The sequence below is a fragment of the Euleptes europaea genome, chromosome 20 (genome assembly GCF_029931775.1).
Source record: "Euleptes europaea isolate rEulEur1 chromosome 20, rEulEur1.hap1, whole genome shotgun sequence".
Lineage (NCBI taxonomy): Eukaryota > Metazoa > Chordata > Lepidosauria > Squamata > Sphaerodactylidae > Euleptes > Euleptes europaea.
The window spans coordinates 2,901,874-2,922,003 of NC_079331.1; the positions used below are offsets into that span (position 1 = coordinate 2,901,874).

The 20,130-nt window shown below is 49.6% G+C and overlaps 1 protein-coding gene across 1 annotated transcript; it reads left to right on the plus strand.

Moving 5' to 3' along the window:
* The first annotated feature begins 4,085 nt into the window (after positions 1-4,085).
* On the plus strand, positions 4,086-15,150 carry ADAL (adenosine deaminase like). The gene is made up of 11 exons (XM_056865859.1): positions 4,086-4,219; positions 4,621-4,696; positions 9,116-9,246; positions 9,632-9,692; positions 10,492-10,579; positions 11,023-11,104; positions 11,853-11,979; positions 13,166-13,246; positions 13,404-13,542; positions 14,542-14,642; positions 14,959-15,150. Exons 2-11 carry the CDS (start codon positions 4,673-4,675, stop codon positions 15,148-15,150), a joined length of 1,026 nt encoding a protein of 341 aa, XP_056721837.1. The 5' UTR covers positions 4,086-4,219; positions 4,621-4,672.
* The last annotated feature ends 4,980 nt before the right edge of the window (positions 15,151-20,130 follow it).

The following is a 20,130-nucleotide window of genomic DNA, read 5'->3' on the forward strand; positions in this document are numbered from 1 at the left end:
AGGGCGTTTTGGAGGACTTTGTCATGAGTCAGAAGGGTGATAAAATTTGCATTCTCCCCCCCCCCTCCAAAATTGCAACCTTATACTTAGGGCAGCACTTGCAAAAAAAATAATAAAGCCTTTCCGCGGACCCCCAGGGGTCTGCGAGAACTAAATTAAGGTCCGCAAAACAAAGTTATAAACCCATAATAAATTAATATTTTCAATTAACAGTTCTCTATTATAAAAAAATAGATTTAAATATTATGCTAAGTTTAATGTTTAACTAACAGGTATGATTAAAGTTTATTTCCAAACTCTCGGAATTTTAATTTTGAACCTTGGGGTCCCTGCACCGAACAAAAAAAGTCCTAGTGGCCCCTGGTCAAAAAAAAGGTTGGGTACCACTGGAGCATCCGAAGGGGCGGAGCCAGAAACAACAAAGGGGAGGCAGAACAAAAGGACTGGAGTCCCGCATGCGCAGGGCGCAGTACAGCGGGCGCATGCGCGGCGGTCCTAGGGCTGTCAGGCGGCAGGGAGGAAGGAAGGAAGGAAGGAGAAGTACCCGGATGGTGGCGGCTGGGCGGAGCTGAGCGCGGACGGCGCATGCTCAGCGGCGCTCGGGTCGCATGGAGGAAGGAGGAGGGGGCGGGGCGAAGGGATAATACCCGGATGAGGGCAAGATGGCGGGGCTGGAGGCTGCAGGGCTGGTGAGGGGGTTGGGCCGCGTCCTGCTCTTCTTCTCCCAGCTCTACGTGCTCTCTGGAAGGGGTGAGCGTGTTTCAAATGCGCCATAGAAAAGGCGCTCTTATTGGGTGCACGAGGAGGGCTTTCCTTGAATAGGTTGTGATGGGTGGATGTTGCTGGGGAGGCGCCGTGGCTCAGCGGGTAGGGCCTCTGCCTGGCACGCGGAAGGGCCCGGGTTCAATCCCCGACATCTCCAGTTCAAGGGACCGGGCGAGCAGGGGATGGAGACCCTGGAGAGCCGCTGCCGGTCTGAGTAGACAAGACTGTATAATACGGTATAAGGGTCTGTGGTTCAGTGGCAGAGCCTCTGCTAGGCATGCAGAAGGTGGCAGGTTCAATCCCCGGCATCTCCAGTTAAAGGGCCCGGGGAAGTAGGTGATGGGAAAGATCTCCGCCTGAGACCCTGGAGAGCCATAGAGAGGCACTGTGGCTCAATGCCTGGCATGCAGAAGGTCCCAGGTTCAATCCCCGGCCTCTCCAGTTAAAGGGACCAGGCAAGGTGGGGATGTAAAAGACCTCCGCCTGAGGCCCTGGAGAGCCGCTGCCAGTCGGAATAGACAATGCCGATTGGGAGGGGCCGTGGCTCAGTGGTGGAGCCTCTGCTTGGCATGCAGGAGGTCCCAGGTTCAATCCCCGGCATCCCCAGTTCAAGGGACCAGGCAAGGAGGTGATGGGAAAGACCTCCACCTGAGACCCTGGAGAGCTGCTGCCAGTCTGAGTAGACAATGCTGACTTTGATGGACCAAGGGTCTGATTCAGTATAAGGCAGCTTCATGTGAGGGGAGGGGCCGTGGCTCAGTGGGAGAGCCTCTGCTTGGCATGCAGAAGGTCCCAGGTTCAGTCCCCGACATCTCCAGTTCAAGGGAAAGTGAAAGACTTCAGCCTGAGACCCTGGAGAGCCACTGCCGGTCTGAGTAGGCAATACTGACCCTGATTCAGTATAAGGGTCTGTGGCTCAGTGGTAGAGCCTCTCCTCTGCAAGCATAAGTTCCCGGGTTTAATCCCCGGCATCTCCAATTAAAAGGGACCAGGCCAAGTAGGTGATGTGAACGACCTTTCTCTGCCTGAGAGCCGCTGCCGGTCTGAGTAGACAGTACTGACTTTGATGGACTTTGATGGACCGAGGGTCTGATTCAGTGTAAGGCAGCTTCGTGTGTTCATGTGTTACTGTTATGGATACCCTGGACTGCCAAAAAAACAAAAAATAAATCAGTGGGTTTTAGATCAAATCAAGCCTGAACTGACCCTAGAAGCTAAAATAACTAAACTGAGGCTGTCGTACTTTGGTCACATCATGAGAAGACGAGAGTCACTGGAAAAGACAGTCATGCTAGGAAAAGTTGGAACAGCAGGAAAAGAGGAAGACCCAACAAGAGATGGATTGACTCCATCAAGGAAGCCACAGCCCTCAATTTGCAAGATCTGAGAAAGACTACTGAACAGACTGCTGGACTTGATGGACTTTGGTCTGATCCAGCATGGCCTTTGTTGTGTAAGGCTGTTAAAGATAGGATGTTTTGAAGGACATTGATTCTGGGTGTTTTTTAAAAAAATGCATTGCCTCATGTTGGTGTTTTGTACTTTTTTACCACCCCCCAGCATCGTTGAGCTCCCATTCGCAAGCTCAGCTGTCTCATCCCCAAGCTCAGCGACCGGAGGTCGGAGTGGTCCCCAGAAGCACTCCCGTTCCCACTTCAAAACTACCAGGTAACTTTTTTGCCTCCCTGCTTTTATTTTCTGGTTTGGAGTCAAATGTGCCTTCTTGAATCTTGTTGCGCTCCGAGGTGTTGATAATGAAGTTTTAACAATTAGGGAGTTGCATTTGTGGGCCTTACAAAGAGCCAGCGTGATGTAGTGGTTGAGAGCGGTGGTTTGGAGCGGTGGACTCTAATCTGGAGAACTGGGTTTGATTCCCCCACTCCTCCACATGAAGCCAGCTGGGTGACCTTGGGCTAGTCACAGCTCTCTTCGAGCTCTCTCAGTCCCAACTACCTCACAGGGTGTCTGCTGTGGGGAGGGGGAGGGAAGGTGATTGTAAGCCGGTCTGATTCTTCCTTAAGTGGTAGATAAAGTCGGCGTATAAAAACCAACTTTTCTTCTTCTGTACGAGTAGAGGTGCATATAATTGGGCTGTACAGCGGTTAATGTGTACAGTAAAAAAAGAAGTGAATCACTGAACGTTTCTGAGCAGGCTGGGGGGAAACTCCCCGGCTTCACTGTTGCCTCATCAGTTATTACAAGGTTTTGTTCATTTCGAGCAGCTTTTTTCACCCTCCTGTGAAAGCATCAAGGACTTCGCTTGACTGGATTTTAATTTTTCAGAGGCGACAGGGACCCCGTCTTACGTGATCCTGTGCCCCAGCAACGGGCCATGTGGCCGCTTGCCTCCGGAATGTGTGAGCTGCAAAACGAACCACAGCTGCATCTATGGGAAGCCGGTCCTTTTCGAATGTCAAGCCAAACCCCAGGTTCACTGTGTTGTAAGTATAAGCAGTTATCAATTTGTCATCATTCTTGGTGCTGCTGTAGCACTGTACAGGTTCAGAGAATTTCACATAGATCAATCTTGTAAATCTTGCAAAGGTCCTATAAAATAAACCCTCTAAGGCAAGGGTCCCTAACGTGGTGGCCATGTAGTAGTTAAGCCAGGCCAAGACCTGGGAGAGCCTCTGTGCAATGAAACTTGCTTAGTGTAGTGCAGTGGTTAAGAGCGGTGGTTTGGAGCAGTGGACTCTAATCTGGAGAACCATATTTGATTCCCCACTCCCCCTCATGAGCGGTGGAGACCAATCTGGTGATCTGGGTTTGTTTCCCCACTCCTTCGCACGAAGCCAGCTGGGTTCTGTTAGAGCTCTCTCAGCCCCACCTAACTCCCAGGGTGTCTGTTGTGGGGAGGGGAAGGTGATTGTAAGCCGGTTTGAGTCTCCCTTAAGTGGTAGAAAAAGTCAGCATATAAAAACCAACTCTTCTTCTCCACAGTGGTCTTTTATGTGTCACCATCTTAAAGAAGTTTGGATACGTCAGCCACCCAAAGCAGTGTTGAGTGCATTGGATGAGCGATGTGTGGTGCACCTTCTGCTCCCTGCACAATGCTCGATTCATGCTAAATGCTTCCGACTTCTCCAAACAAATCATTCTTCTCTGCCCTGTCAAGAAACCCTGTTCTTTTGCACCCCTAACTTCCCTAGGGAGAGTTTTGTGATTTATCAGTAAAACGGCGTGCTTTTTGTACCCTATTTTGCAAGATAGATCTGTTGTTAAATACTCAGGGAAATCTAACCTGCGAATTATTCCTGAAGGCTGACTGAGGTTCCGTTTCGGATTCCCGTGCAGGGCCCGGAGACCTTCGTGATCAACATGACGTGCCAGTTCTGTTGGCAGCTTCCTCCGTCCGATTACACATGCTCTAACCCTACAAACTGCAAGACGGTCTCGTGTCCGCGGGAACGGTACCGGGCCAATTGCACAGTGAAGGATCATATTCACTGCCTAGGTAAGTTCTGCTGTGGAAGAAGAGAGAGCCATATATGCGCTCATTGAGCATCTTGGAGGAAAGTTGGGGTTAAGAATTGTACTACATAGAAAAATTTGCTGACAATGAATACATCAAGATTTTACTGCAGTGGAGTCCTGGACCAGGGTAGCCTCCACTTCAAATCCCTGTTAAGACGTGACACTGACTTTGATCATAGCCTACCTCACAGGGTTGTTGGGAGGATAAACGAGGGGAGGGGAGAACCTCCTTGAAAGAAGGGCGTAATTAAAAAATACGATCTACCACCATTTTTCACTGGTGGTGAAAACAGCGTGCTCGTGCCTGAGGTTCTAATTTCCATGCTGACTTTTGCCTCTGTAGATTTGGCTTTAAGTTTCTGATATCTGATTTGTTTGAAGGTAATCGAACCTTTCCCAAGATGCTTTACTGCAACTGGACTGGAGGGTATAAATGGTCGACAGCTTTGGCCCTCAGGTAGGAAGGGATTACTACATTCTGAATTTCTCTGGGCATCCAGTGTGTGTGAACATAGATTTCCCCCCCTCCCCACGAGTCTTGCAGGCCTCCCAACTTGGGTAATACTAGTTCTGATTTAGCGTTGACTGATCACTGTATGTATTTGAACTGCCTTGCTGTCAGCTTCCAAAACGGCTGCCGGGTCAAGTCAGCTGCTGACTCATCCTCGTGTTCCCGTTCGCAGCATTACCCTGGGTGGCTTCGGAGCCGATCGTTTCTACTTGGGCCAGTGGCGGGAGGGCCTGGGCAAGCTCTTCAGCTTCGGTGGCTTGGGGATCTGGACCCTGATAGATGTGCTGCTCATCGGGGTCGGTTATGTGGGCCCCGCCGACGGCTCTCTCTACATCTGACCTTCGCTGCGTCGGGCGTCGGACTTGGATCCACGCTGGGAAGTATGCAAACCTGACCTCAAAATGTAGACCTAGGAGCACGCGTTCCTTCGGAGCACATATATTTTAATGTACAGTATCTGTACTTAGCCCGCCTTTAACTGAAGGTAAAATAAATGGATGCATCATTGAATTGTGCTTTCCTAGAGTTCGTTTCCATTGACTTTTCAAATGCACCTAATTTTTTCCCCTATGAAAAGTTGCGCAACTGAAGCTCTTTCTTGGACAGATGTAACTAATTCGCACTAGTGGGTTCCGCGAGCCAGTGTCTGTGGAAGAATCCACCCCCACCCGGTATTCAAAAAGTCCAAGGTACAACGTGCAGCTGTTTCAGCAGAGTTTCCAATCACGTAAGCTTCGTCTTGCCTTTAAACTGTTAATCGTTCTGTAACACGATTGCAAGAAAGGCGGAAGTGGGTGCAGAAATGTGAGTGGGGAGAAGTGTTGCAGAACTGCTGGGAATCTTGATATCATTCTGGGTTTGAAGCCTGGAGATGAAATGTTGTGAGTACCATTTTTAAAACAAAGGTAGACCTGGATGAACCAGGCTAGAAGAAGAAGTGTTGGGTTTTATATGCTGACTTTCCCTACCACTTAAGGGAGACTCAAACCAGCTTACAATCACCTTCCCTTCCCCTCCCCACAACAGACACCCTGTGAGGGAGGTGAGGCTGAGAGAGTGTGACTACCCCAAGGTCACCCAGCTGGCTTCATGTGGAGGAGTGGGGAAACCAACCCGGTTCTCCAGATCAGAGTCCACCGCTCTTAACCACTACACCATGCTGGCTCTCTAGTCAGATCTGGAAAAGTAAACAGGATCGACCTGGCTGGAGACCACTAAGGAAGTCAAGGTTTGCTGTGCAGATGCAGGCAATGGCAGGACCACCTCTGAACGCCTCTTGCCTTGAAAACCCTTCAAGATCACCACGAGTCAGCTGCAACTGGACGGCAGTTTCCTCCACCACCACCATCCCACGAAATGAAACAATAGTTTCTAAGAACACTCATTGATATTGGAAAAGGGTTGTCAGTCAGTCGCATGCTGCATTTAACCGTGTTTGGGAGTTCACTAATTAAAAAAAATTAGTGTCAATTGTGAAAAGTGCCCCGTGGAATTTTTGCAGTGAGTGGAGCACAGCTTGCTAGTAGATTTTGCAGCAGGCAAGGAATGCTTAGGAGACATACTTTTTTCCCCCTGGTTCCAGATGCTGCATACTGCTGAGTAGCATATGTTAGAAATTTATTGGCCACCTCCATTCTGTATCTCCCTATACCTTCATTTGTTTGTGTTTTAAATCTGAGGAGTAAAGGAGGATGTATGTTATACAGCAAGAATGTTCTCCGTCTTACGGACAGAACATTCAACCGCATTTCGTGATGGCCGGGTAAACTTCAGGGTTGAATCTTCTCCTGAGTGACGTAGGGTGAACTCGCAATAAACTGTGTTTCGTTTGATGAGGTTTCTTTCCTTCAACGCTCCTTCTTCCCCTCCCTTTAAAAATTTTTTTCACACCAAGAATGTTTTACTACCTTGTTGCCATTTAATTTTGTCTGTGGTTTTTGAACATTTCGTAAGAATGGAAGCATTAACTTGCTGGATTCATCCGATTCTTGCTAGGATCAATCGCCAGCACATAGCCGTTTTAGGATGAATACAAGTTTTCTCTAAAGTTCCCCTGCCCTGCCCCCCGGTAACCAGGTTTTTGAAATACTTTAAATTTAATTTTCTGAAGCAACTGGAAAGATTTGAAGGGGTCTTGATTAGTTACACACACAAAGGGAACCTCTGGACCCCAGCGCTTGGAGGCAACATCTGGGGAGACCTCTGCTTGAGACCCTGGAGAGCCGCTGCTGGTCTGAGCAGGCAATACTGGCTTTGATGTGATATGCCTGTATTATTGTATCAATTCCCAATGACAATAACACAGGAGGAGGTTGATAGTTCAAAGCAGTCTGTTTATTAGGCCCAATATACACCATTGCCCCAAATGCGCAGGACAATTCACACAAACGTCAAAGGAGTGCAAGCACTGATATAATCTGTGGTAATGGGAGGTACAAAAGACAAAATACATGGCGTCAATACATAGAACCAATAATAGATATTGAAGGATTTGGATACCCTATTAGAGATTCGGAGGCGTTACATAGAAATGGTGATCTCATTCTCACTAATGAGCAGTGAAGACCCTCATGGTCAGGTGCTTTTCTATAATTACTGCATTTCTTATCTTGGACCCTGGCAGCTGCCAAGGCTAACTAAGGGAGTTTTCCTAGCTGGTCCTTATCTCTGGAAAACCAGCTTATGCAAGCATACTAAGGCCTTCTATGGATTCTTTAAGTAGCTTCTAACTAGAGCAAACAGTGGGCCTCTTATACTTGGTGCCTGTAACATATGCAAGTGCTTGGTGTAATGTATAGACGCCACCTCTGATATGCCGGGCGTGGCACGTTCATGAGTGCAGATATGCTTTATTGAGTACAAAGAATATATTTCAAACCAAAGAATACATTTCCCATAGCATATAATGATTTCAGGCATTGCAGATGGACCAAGGGTCTGGTTCAGGATAAGGCAGCTTCGCCTGCAAGTCGGAGGAGTTTATAATGAGCCAGAAGGGGCGGGGGGCTGCATGCCCGGGGAAGGCGGTCCCGCACGCCCTCCTCTCCGCCTCCTGGCCGGGGCTGGAAGGAGGGAGGAGGAGCGGCCATGGAGGAGGTGGCGGCACGGCGCTTCTTCCAGCAGCTGCCCAAAGCGGTGAGCCGCAGGCCCGGGGATTAACCCCTTTCTCGCCGGCCGCTCTTGCAGGGGAAAGGCGGCGGAGGAGGCAGGGGGCGGCGCTTCAATGCATCCCGGCAGGGGCTTTCGGGGGGGGGGGCCGGAGCCGCCACCTGGGGGCGCAAGGAGGTCTTCCCCTGGGGGGGGGCGTTCCTTTTTGCGCAGGGCTGCGACAGGATCTTCCCACGCCCCCAGAGCAAGGGTTTAGGATCATAGAATCCTAGAGTTGGAAGGGACCACCAGGGTCATCTAGTCCAACCCCCTGCACAATGCAGGAAATTCACAACTGCCTCCCCCCCACACACACCCAGTGACCCCTCCCACTCCATGCCAAGATGCCCTCCCTCTCATCATCTGCCTAAGGTCATAGAACCACAGAGTTGGAAGGGACCACCAGGGTCATCTAGTCCAACCCCCTGCACAATGCAGGAAATTCACAGCTACCTATTTGGAAGGGACCACCAGGGTCATCTAGTCCAACCCCCTGCACAATGCAGGAAATTCACAACTACCTATTTGGAAGGGACCACCAGGGTCATCTAGTCCAACCCCCTGCGCAATGCAGGAAATTCACAACTGCCTCCCCCCCACACACCCAATGACCCCTCCCACTCCATGCCAAGATGCCCTCCCTCTCATCATCTGCCTAAGGTCATAGAATCACAGAGTTGGAAGGGACCACCAGGGTCATCTAGTCCAACCCTCTGCACAATGCAGGAAATTCACAACTGCCTCCCCACCCACACACCCCAGTGACCCATACTCCGTGCCCAGAAGATGGCCAAGATGCCCTCCCTCTCGTGATCCGCCTAAGGTCACAGAATCAGCATTGCTGACAGATGGCCATCTCGCCTCTGCTTAAACACCTCCCGGGAAGGAGAGCCCACCACCTCCCGAGGAAGCCTGTTCCACTGAGGAACCACTCTGTTAGAAAACAGAGGATTGCTCGGCGTGAGCCGTGTTGGCGTGCCTTGCGTTTGCCCCTTGCCTCGGGGTGGCCCCAGAAGTATTCTGCTCCGGTGCGCGCCTGCAGGTCCCAGCTCTTCAGGACGATTCAATCCGGGATCAGGGGCTGGGGACTTTTTGACCCGGGTGGTGTGAAGTGCGGGCAAGAATGCAAAACCCCGGGACAGCTCCGTTATTTTAGGTGATAGCTGTGGGACGGGGACCAGAGTACCACACTAAACATTTATTTTGCTTCTGATTTAGGAGCTCCACGCCCACTTGAACGGCTCTATCAGTTCGGAGACGATGAAGAAATTAATGGCGCAAAAGCCGAACCTTCAGGTTCCTAATGGGATGACCATGATTGACAAGGGGCAGAAAAGGAGCCTAGAAGAGTAAGCAGATTTTTAAAGAACAGAGTTGCCAACTCCAGGATGGGGAATTCCTGAAGATTGGGGGTGGTGCTTAGGGGATGGGGGGCTTCTCTTATTGCTGAAGCTGCTTTGGCTCAGGGCAGGGCCAGCGAGAGAAAAGGGAGGCTCCGGAGTTGGGAGCAGCTACCAAGAAGGCCCCGTTAGATGCCCATTTCTGTTTCAGCAAACCTTTTGAGAAGTATCAGGGTTTGGCACGTTAGAGATCTGGGCCACCAAAATGCACGCGTCGATCTGCACTTAGGTTAAACCCAACGGGAGCGTTCCAATAAACAATTGCCAATGTTGCGTTTTGTGCTCACCAATGTATTTTCAGGAGGTTTCTCTTTTCTACCTTTTGTTCTTTTAGATGCTTTCAGATGTTTCAGATCATCCATCAAGTTACCAATAGAACCGAAGATATATTGATGGTGAAGCAATTCACATTTCTTTTAAGGAGTAACACCCCCCCCAAAAAAAAACCTCTCCCATTTTGGCATTATAAGAAAGCGAAGCTGTTTCCAAATTGATTTTGGAAACTTCCTCCAAAATTTGGAAAGCTTCCTCCAGCGTGCCTGCTTTCGGCCCCTCCCTTTCCGAATTCCAAAGCTACCCACAGGATCAAAAAGGTTGGGGACCCCTGGTCTAATCCCTACCCCCCCCCACCCCCCTGCGACATGCAGCTAATTTAATGAACAGCAAATGTACATATAAGAACACAAGAAAAGCCCGGCTGGATCAGACCAAGGTCCGTCAAGTCCAGCAGTCTGTTCACACAGTGGCCAACCAGGTGCCTCTAGGAAGCCCCCAAACAAGACAACTGCAGCAGCATTTATCCTGCCTGTGTTCCACAGCACCTAATACAATAGGGATGCTCCTCTGATACTGGACAGAGTAGGTATGCGTCATGACTAGCATCTGTTTTGACTAGTAGCCATGGATAGCCCCATCCTCCATAAGAACACAAGAAAAGCCCTGCTGGATCAGACCCAGGCCCGCCAAGTCCAGCAGTCTGTTCACACAGGGGCCAACCAGGGGCCTCTAGGAAGCCCCCAAACAAGATGACTGCAGCAGCATCCTGCTTGTGTTCCACAGCACCTCATATAATAGGCCTGCTCCTCTGATCCTGGAGAGAATAGGGATGCATGAGTACAAGCCCTGCTGACAGGTTTTTTGTAAAAGGACTTTGAACCAGAATCCTCCTTTGATGGCAAAATATTCTCTTTTCAGGTAACCAAGGATGTTATTCGGGACTTTGCTGCAGATGGTGTCAAATACCTGGAGTTAAGGAGCACGCCCAGAGAGGAGCAAGCCACAGGTAACACACTTCTTTTTTAAAGAACCATCTGCTTACCCCAATAAGCCCTCCAGCTTCCTAACTACTTCCCTCAGAGATTTATTCCCCCAATGTGAAACCTTTGGAGCAGAGAGATCCTAGGTATGATACCCCGGGACTTCAAAAGCAGGTAGTCTTTTCTCACGTGAAACTGGGAGGCAGCATGGGGTAGCAGTTAGTGCGTTGGACTAGGATCTGGAGCCCCAAGCTCAAACGCGTCAAACTTGTTGGTTGACCTAGGGTTCAAGCCCTCTCCTTCATCCTCTCCTACCTCACAGGGTGGTTGTGAGAATAAAGTAGGGGAGGCTTGTATATGCCTCTTGAGAGGTAAGGAAAATGTGCTAGCCAGTTTAATGCACCACTAGTAATAAGTGATTTCACAAAATGTACCTCCCGCCTTTCTGCCTGGTCACGTTTTTTCCTAGGTATGACCAAACAAGCGTATGTGGAAGCTGTCCTCGAAGGTATAAGGCAGTGTAAAGAAGAAAAACTGGATATAGATGTTAGGTAAGTTCAGAGTTGTTAACCATCTTGCTGTTGTTTCACAGGTGGAATTGTCCCAAACTTAACATGTATTACCAACTAGATTCGAGTCTAGTAGCACCTTAGAGACCAAAAAGATTTTTGGGGTATGAACTTTGGCGAATGAACATGTGAACCTTCCTTATACTGAGTCAGACCCTTGGTTCATCAAAGCCAGTATTGTCTACTCAGACCAGCAGCGGCTCTCCAGGGTCTCAGGCGGAGGTCTTTCCCATCACCCACTTGCCTGGTCCCTTTAACTGGAGATGCCGCTGGGGATTGAACCTGGGATCTTCTGCATGCCAAGCAGATGCTCTACCACTGAGCCACACACCCCTCCCCTGACAAAGGGAGCTTTGACTATCGAAAATTAATTCTCCGAAAATATCGTTTGCCTCTGAGGTGCTCCTTGACTCAAATCTAGCTCTTTTTCTGCAAACCAGCACAGCTTTCCTCTGAAAATATCTATTACTAAGTTTCTTAATGGGCTCCCATCTTGTTTTTGCAAAGGCCAGACTCTTAAATCGCACGTCTCATTTGTCAAAGCAAACCTTGTAGACTGAAAATGAAAACTAGCATGCAAATACCTTGAATCTGATCCGACCCAGGTACTCTCACTAAAATGAATTAGATTGCTCTGGAATAAGCATTGGGTCCGACCTCTCACCTTGCATTCCCTACTGTCTGTTACTGTATTGCCAGCTGCTAGTAACCTGGGAATCACGTCCTCCAGGTTTCTAATCTCGGTGGATCGAAGAGGGGGACCGGCTGTCGCCAAGGAGACCGTGAAACTGGCGGAGAAGTTTCTGCTCTCCACAGATGGGGTGGTCGTAGGGCTTGACCTCAGTGGAAATCCAACTGTAAGTTGTTTTTTTTAAATGATCTCACGTCTTTCTGATGTTTGGGGAGGGTCCAGAGTTTGGTAGGAGGGCACCCGCTTTGTTTGCAAGAAGTCCCCAGTGCTGTTTGTGGCACCTCTGGTTACAAGATCTCAGGTGATGGGGAAGACAGTTCTCCTGAGATCTTCTGCAAACCCCTGGGAACAGAGCAGAAAAGACAGCTCAATTTACCTATGGTCTGACTCTGTATCAGACAGCTTCATGGGTGACTATTCTTTATCCTTTGAATTAGAGGCTTTATCTTGCCGGCTTTTTAAAATAGTCTGCTTCTGGTCAGGGGTCTGTTTTATGGGTTTTTACGGCATTCATGTCCAATGGCGTTGTTTTCATATTACTAAATAATTTTGATTATAAGCTGCCCCGAGCAAGGAGGCCTAGAAATGTAATTAAAAAAAAATATTCAGCTGTGTTCCTGTGTGCAAACTACAGTCATCAGGCAGTCATCTGCTGGCTCTCCCACCACTCAGGGTGGCCATTTGGCATTGACCAGAGCCAGGGGCTTTTCCGTTGTGGCCCCAGCTCTGTGAAAGGGGATCCCTGAAGAGGCGAGAGAGGCCCTGTCCATGGAGATCTTCAGGAAGTTCTGCAAGACCTGCCTGTTTGCCAGGGCTTTTGAGGGGGTTTGAATGGCAGGCATCTATTAAGGGGGGACAGATTTGGGGTTGGTGGTTTTACTTTTGGTTTTAAAGTGGGGGAAAAACAATTTTTGTTTTGCTATTATTGTAAGCTGCCTTGAACCCCAAGGAAAGGCGCGATATAAATGCTTTTAATAAAATAAGTAAATACATTTTCCTGAAGTAGCCCCGTGGCGCAGAGTGGAAAGCTGCAGTACTGCAGTCCAAGCTCTGCTCACGACCTGAGTTTGATCCCGACGGAAGTTGGTTTCAGGTAGCCAGCTCAAGGTTGACTCAGCTTTCCATCCTTCCGAGGTCGGTCAAATGAGGACCCAGCTTGCTGGGGTTAAAGGGAAGACAACTGGGGAAGGCACTGGCAAACCACCCCGTAAACAAAGTCTGCCTAGAAAACGTCAGGATGTGACGTCGCCCCATGGGTCAGAAATGACCCAGTGCTTGCACAGGGGACTACCTTTACCTTTAAATAAATTTTCCTGACTAAACTTCATTTTTGTTGCCTTCTTATCTTCAAGGTAGGACACGGCAAGGATTTCTTGGAACCCCTCTTGGAAGCTAAGAACGCAGGCCTGCGGCTGGCTTTGCACCTGTCGGAGGTAACATTCTCACCTTGGTCGAGTCCGATTGGAGCCTCTTTGGGGCTTGTAGGGAAAGCTCTTAATAGACGGAACAGGTCTCTGTATAGTCTGGAGATCGGTTGTAATTCCGAGAGAACTCCAGCCCTCACCCGGAGGTCGGCGACCCTATTTTTAGATCCCCGGCCAGGACGAAGAGACCAAACTCCTCCTGGGCCTGCCTCCTGACCGGATCGGACACGGCACCTTCCTTCATTCTTCATCGCCGGTGTCTGAGGATCTGGTCCAGCTTGTCAGACGCCATCGTGTTCCTCTTGGTAAGGAAGGATGTGGAATAGAATGCTTGAGGACATTGGGATTAAACCTTTCCTTTGCAGCTGCCTCTAATAGCGAAACCCTCAGCCCTTGCTGCTGTGGCGACAGCAGAGCTGCTCCTAGGCCTCGGCCTAGGAGAAGACTTATTCTTGGTACCACGGAGAAAGGGCAAGCGGATGGTCTCTGCTGGGCGAGCCTTATTTATGCTTATTCTCCTCCAGCTTCCTCCTTCTCAAATGTGCACAGTCTCTCAACATTTGTGGGGTGAGGCAGGACCCAAAAACGTTTGCCTTACAATTGGTAGTGAGCCGTAATGTTGCACATGTTCCTGAACTCAAGTGTTAAATCGTGTAAAAATGTGGCTTGCGGGGATCAGTTTCATTCTTGAACTTAGAAGAGGCAATGGGGAGGCCAATTTTTCACAGCTGGAGGCTCCTCTCCAACAAAATCAGTTTACTGAGCTGGACAAGTCACGGAGTGATTACCTTTTTAAAAGTCTGCTCCTCCCTCTCTTGGGTTTCAAGCATTAATTCTTGTTTAACATCTAACTGGCAGATCTTTTTATGTATCCTGGAGCAGAATCTTTTCTCCTTTGATTCTCAAAAGCTCCCCTGAAAATCTTGTTGGTCTCCTAAGGTGCTACTGGACTCAAATCTGTGTGTGTGTGTGTGTGCCGTCAAGTCGCAGCTAATTTTTGTCACCCCTGTAGGGTTTTCAAGGCAAGAGAAGTTCAGAGGTGGTTTGCCATTGCCTGCTTCTGCGTGGGTTGAGAGTTCAGAGAGAACTGTGATTTGGGCCAAGGTCACCCAGCTGGCTTCATGTGTAGGAGTGGGGAATCAAACCCGGTTCTCCAGATTAGAGTCCACCCCTCTTAACCATGACACCATGCTGGCTCTCAGACTCAAATCTAGCTGCTTTTAAATTGTAAGGAGGAGCATCAAGAGAAACTCCATGTGCACACGTCCTTTATTAACTCGGGCTTTGCTTTTTTTCCCCCTTAGAAATCTGCGTGACCTCAAACCTCAAAGGGCAGACCGTGCCTTCGAGCGAGCGCCACCATTTTGGATTCTGGTACAACATGGGTCATCCAGTTGTTCTTTGCGTAAGTTGGCCACGGGCTCTGGGCACAGAGACCTGGCCCCTCGGTTTCAAATGCAGGCCAGAGATCACTAGCCCAAGGAGGGTGGGGTTTGGGGAGAGGAAGTGGACCTCATTTAGGTTCATTGCCACGGAGTCCACCCTCCAAAGCAGGCCTTTTCTACAGGCAAACTGATCTCTGTCACCTGGAGATAATTGTAATTCCGGGATATCTCCGGGCACCACCTGGATGATAACCCAACCACCAGAGTGGAGAAGGGCTGTTTTCTTGCAAGCAGCTTTCAATGTGGCTTCTTTCCCCAAATTTGTTTTTCCAAAAGACCGACGATAAAGGTGTGTTTGCCACGGATCTGTCTCGGGAGTACCAGCTGGTTTCCGATACGTTTCAGCTGTCCCAAGCACAGATGTGGGACCTCTCTTACAACGCCATCGACTACATTTTTGCTGGCGCCCACACCAAAGCCGAGCTAAAGGAAAAGTGGAACCAGTTGAAACCATCTCTGCTTCAGTAGTGAAGTCGGAGCCCCAAGGATCGGTGAACCCCTGATGTGTGATGCATGGGGGGCGGTTTGCTCTTTGGGGCAGTTTGTACATTTTGTAGAATTAAGTCATGAAGATGGATTGCTTCACACTGTACTATATCAGCCTGCACTGGAGTGATGAATTATTAAAATATTGGTTTTTTTTTTGTAACTTCTACAAAATCCCTGCATGCAGAAAACTACCACGTCAGACTAGGTGGCACCCTTTTCCCTGACGTACTAGAAAGGGCTTGTGATTGGCTTCTCTCATTCGAATGAAAGGGTTGTCAACTAGAGGATAAGGAGGGGCGGGTAAGCAAAGCTTCCGTGGCAGAGCGGGGATTCGAACCTGGGTTTCCCGGAACCTAGCCCAACACTTTAACCGCCACACCACACTGTCTCTCCGATGCTCTCCTGTGACCTGACCCTGCGTGTAGCAGCCACGTTTGCAGAGCTTCTTTTCTTTCGGGGGCTTGCTTTGCGGTTTTGCGGACCTTCCCAGGGTGCCGTGTCGAGAGATTTTGGTTCTTTGTTTGATAAAGAGACACATTACAGTTAATTGAACCCAGAGGGGGGCTCCCATCTCGTTTACTGTGAGTTGTTTAATGGGGCACAAGACGCCTTCGTCCTTGGCCCCCCCTGTTTCCTCATCTTCATTTCTTGCTTTTAGCTGGTCCACAGCCACAATCGGTCACACACTGCAAAAGACAGAGGCGAGAGGTGTGAAACCTTCTGAGTCATAAGGGTCCAGAGATCATTCAACCTGACCTGAATGGCCCAGGCTAAAGTGATGCCATCAGATCTTGGAAGCGAAGCAGGGTCCGCCGCCAACAGAGATCATTTGCCCCTTCCAGCGTGGTGCAGTGGTTAAGAGCGGTGGTTTGGAGTGGTGGACTCTGATCTGGAGAACCGGGTTTGATTCCCCCACAGGAGGGGTGGAGGCTAATCTAGTGAGCTGGGTTGGTTTCCCCACTACGCCTGAAGCCAGCTGGGTGACCTTGGGCTAGTCACACTCAGCCCCACCTATCTCACAGGGTGTCTATTGTGGGGAGGGGAAGGGAAGGCGATTGTAAGTCGGTTTGAGTCTCCCTTAAGTGGTAGAGAAAGTCGGCATATTAAAACCAACTCTTCTTCTTCCCGTTCTTTCCTCCAGGCCTCCTGGAGGAAGATTCCTCTTGCCCCTCCCTGCCTCCCTGCCCCAAAACGACTGGCCCAGCTGCACAGACACCCCCACTTCCAGGATTCTGTCACTTTAGTCCGGCCCCTCATGTCTTAGCAACCCTGCAGGCATCCTGGCCCAACTGAGACCAGCCTAATGTGACGGGGAAGTCATTCGGCACATGGTTCACACGTGCGAGTTGTCACTGGATCTACTCGCATGCGCGAGCCAGCACTACGCGGTCCAGTCCACTCTCCGAAAAGGGCAAGGCGGATAGAGGGACCCCCCCCCCCCCAGGAAGAAGAAAATGACAGCAAGAATTGCCAGGCGCTGACCAAAGGGCTTGCCCGCCGTTCTCCAGGGTTTGATGGAGTTGACCACGTTGACGTAATTGATCCATTTCTCTTCCCACGAGGGACCGGACACTGCACGCACGAAAAAGGAAAATTAAAAGCGAGCACAATTTCCCAGCTTCAGCTAGGACAATGAAAACAGAGGGAACGGACTGCAAGGCATTCCAGACACGACTTTCCGACTTCATTTTATTATCACAGAAAATATGAGGAAGGTCAGGCAGAGAGCCAAAGGTCAACCAATGAGCTTTAGTGTGGATTTGACACCCTTTTGGATCCCGCAGGCACCTTTGGGATTCTGACACAGGATGGTGGGCACGACCTCAAAATGGCTGCGGCAGGAGGCGGAGCCAACCACAAAATGGCGGCTGCAGGAGGCGGAGCCATCCACACAGAGGAGCCCCACGTACAGGGGAGAAGTCTGGAAAAGAGGTGGTGGCCTGCTGAAACAATGCCATTTTAATCTGCACAACCATCGGATGCACAACCGATTGGATTTGCAGTGGTCAATCAGAAGGCCTGCTGGGCAAGAGCCCCATTTGGCCCCATCCCCTTTCTAAAAAGATATCTGTGGACGCCACTCTGGGGAACCCCCTGCTCTAACCCTACTGGCTTTCCAAGGAACAACTTCCTCTGTAAATGACTTGGCGGTTGTGTTTTCAAATGAGTCCGTGTGGTGTAGTGGTTGGAGACTTTGAGGAGGACGGCTTGGGTTCAAATCCCTCCATCCTGTGATGCTGACCTTGGGCCAGTCTTTCATGCTCAAGTTAAAAAAAGAAAACCTTGCAAAGGAGATCCTGAACGCTCGAAAGAAGAGCAAGATAAAAGATAACACCTTCCCCCCCCCCCAAAAAAATTGCGTACTTTCTATTTTTCTGTAAATCGCAGCAGCGGACCTTTTCCGCTAATCGAAGGGATGAGACCGCCCGCTTAGCTCCGAAACCTCTCTTACCTGAGGCACGGGTCATATCAATAATCATGCCTCCGTGGTGCTTAACACATTCTCGCACGTAGCCACGATTGTCCACCACCTTCAAAGAATACAAAAATAAAGTTAACGTTACAGGGGAGCGGAAGGGGAGGCAAGAACAGAGATTTATGCTGCTGGAAACTTGCTAATCACAAAATAGCTGGACCACCACCCGTTCCTAAAAATGGGAAGTGTACCATTCTCCCCACTCCCACCCCAGCATCTGGAAGTGGTTATCGGATTTGTGATACAACAGTTATTTCTGCTCTTTGTGGCATGGTTTTGTTGTGTCTATCCCATGCACACACACACACACACTTGTTGCTTACAACATTTGGTCTTCAGGCAGCCCTATCCCGAGATCATTAGAGTAGTCTAGCCAGAGGGGAGGGGCCGTGGCTCAGTGGTAGAGCGCCCTGCTCGGCATGCAGAAGGTCTCAGGTTCGATCCCCGGCATCTCCAGTTAAAGGGACCAGGCAAGTAGGTGATGGAAAGACCTCCTGAGACCCTGGAGAGCTGCTGCCTGTCCTAGACAATACTGACTTCGATGGACCAAGGGTCTGATTCAGTATAAGGCAGCTTCGTGCGTTCGTGTGTTCAAATTCCAGGTGGGGTCTGGAGATCTGGAATTGCTGTTGATCTCCAGGCAACAGAGATTAGCTCCCCTGGAGAAAATGGCCGCTTTGGAGGGAGGGAGGTCTCTACGGCATTATGCCCGCCCTCCCCAGGTCCACCCCACTAAACCTCCAGGAATTTCCCAATCCAGAGCTGGCAACCCGATCTAGCCCCAAAAGTGGCATCCGGTTCACCGCAAGAACACAGCAGGAGGAGAAAGCTATACTTACTGTGCTAGGAACATAAAGGTAGGCTGGTTTGTTGCAGCTGAAATCTGGGGAGATGGCGTACGGTGGCACACCGGGTCTGTGGACAACACAAGAGATTACCCTACATTTGCAAAGGCTCCGTCCCTGTAGTAGTGGGGAATTGGGAACACTGGAATACGTCCTTAGTTATTATAATGAGGATCAGGTGAAGATACTAGATCCTCTTCTGAGAAAGAGTACTGGTTATCCTGAATCCCGTAGAGTCGATGTCCTTCTTAAGGACGAATTGCCTCGGGTAACAAAGCTGGTGCCCATTAGTTTTGTAAAATAGTATATAATTTCCGGAAATTCAATCCGAAATGAAAAGGTGTTTGGCATTATCGGTCGTTTAAATTTACACTCGTTAGCTTTTAATCATTTTAAAGGTATTAACGTTTTGTATTCTGCGTTGTGTTTTAACCAAATGTTTTATACTACTGAAACGGGTACGGCCAGCATCATTGAAGAATCCAACCTCAGCATCCTGGACCGCTGCTGGGACTTTGCCTTGACTCCAGTTACTGAAGAGCAAGCCTGAGTTATAAATTCTCTTCTTTTTGTCCGCTAGGAAGTTAATCCCCCACCCCCCCGAAGAACATTTGCTTTGACAGATCCATCTTGTGATTCACATCGCAATGCAGCATTCAGGCTTCTGAATTTCCACTCTTCTAGAAAGCAGGATCACGGTACGAATTCAGGAAATCAGGTAATCCAGGGTCCGAACACTGAGGACGAACGCTCACATGCGGTCGTTGCCATCTGAGTCTGCTTTACTTACCTGTAGGAGAAAGCCATGTTGCGGTCCTCCTAGGTCTTGGCAGGTCCCAGACTTGACTGTTTTGGCTTTTTTAGTCCAAAGATACTAGCGGTGATCTCACAATAGCCTGTGCTTGAAGGCCATTGGCTAGTTTGGCGCACAGTGTCGTCCTCTGCCCTGTGATGCGGAGGCGCATTATGAGCTGGAACCGGTTGAAGACAAATCACGCCGTAGCTCACCTTGACGTTGCATCGTGGTTCCGGTTTACTGTCAGGTCCTACTTGTAGCTTTGCGGAGACTCGGATAGATGGACTGGAGGGATCTTCATGCCTTCCGGGTTACAAAGGCCAAACACGCTGATAGCATGCGTAATTTGTACTGGGGAGGAGGGAACGTAGCTCCTTCCGCTTCATGTGCGGAAGGTCCCAGGTTTTAACCCCCTGCACATCCAGTTCAAAGGATCAGGCAGTAGATGATACAGAACTTCGACTCTGGAAAGCCTATATCCTGAAAATCTTGTTGGTTTCTAAGGTGTTGCCGGACTCAATTCTAGGGACCAACTGGAAATAAATCTCGGCAACCAAAGTGTACTCCCATGTACACTGTAGCCGACCAATCTATGAAACTTGAGTGGCATAACTGGAAGTTGAGGCTGCTAATTCAGGACCACTACACCACGCTGGCTCCCCTAATGAAATATATCGGTCTCTGCTTAAGTGAAGCTTGGTCCCAATAGACCAATGGTTCCCAAACATTTCGGGCCACCACCCCCTTGGTTCCACAAACTCAACCCCAGCGCCCCCTACCCTATCCAACACAGTTGAAGGGGCCCAGCTGTAGCGCCCCCCTGCTGCCCCCTTGCCTCTTAG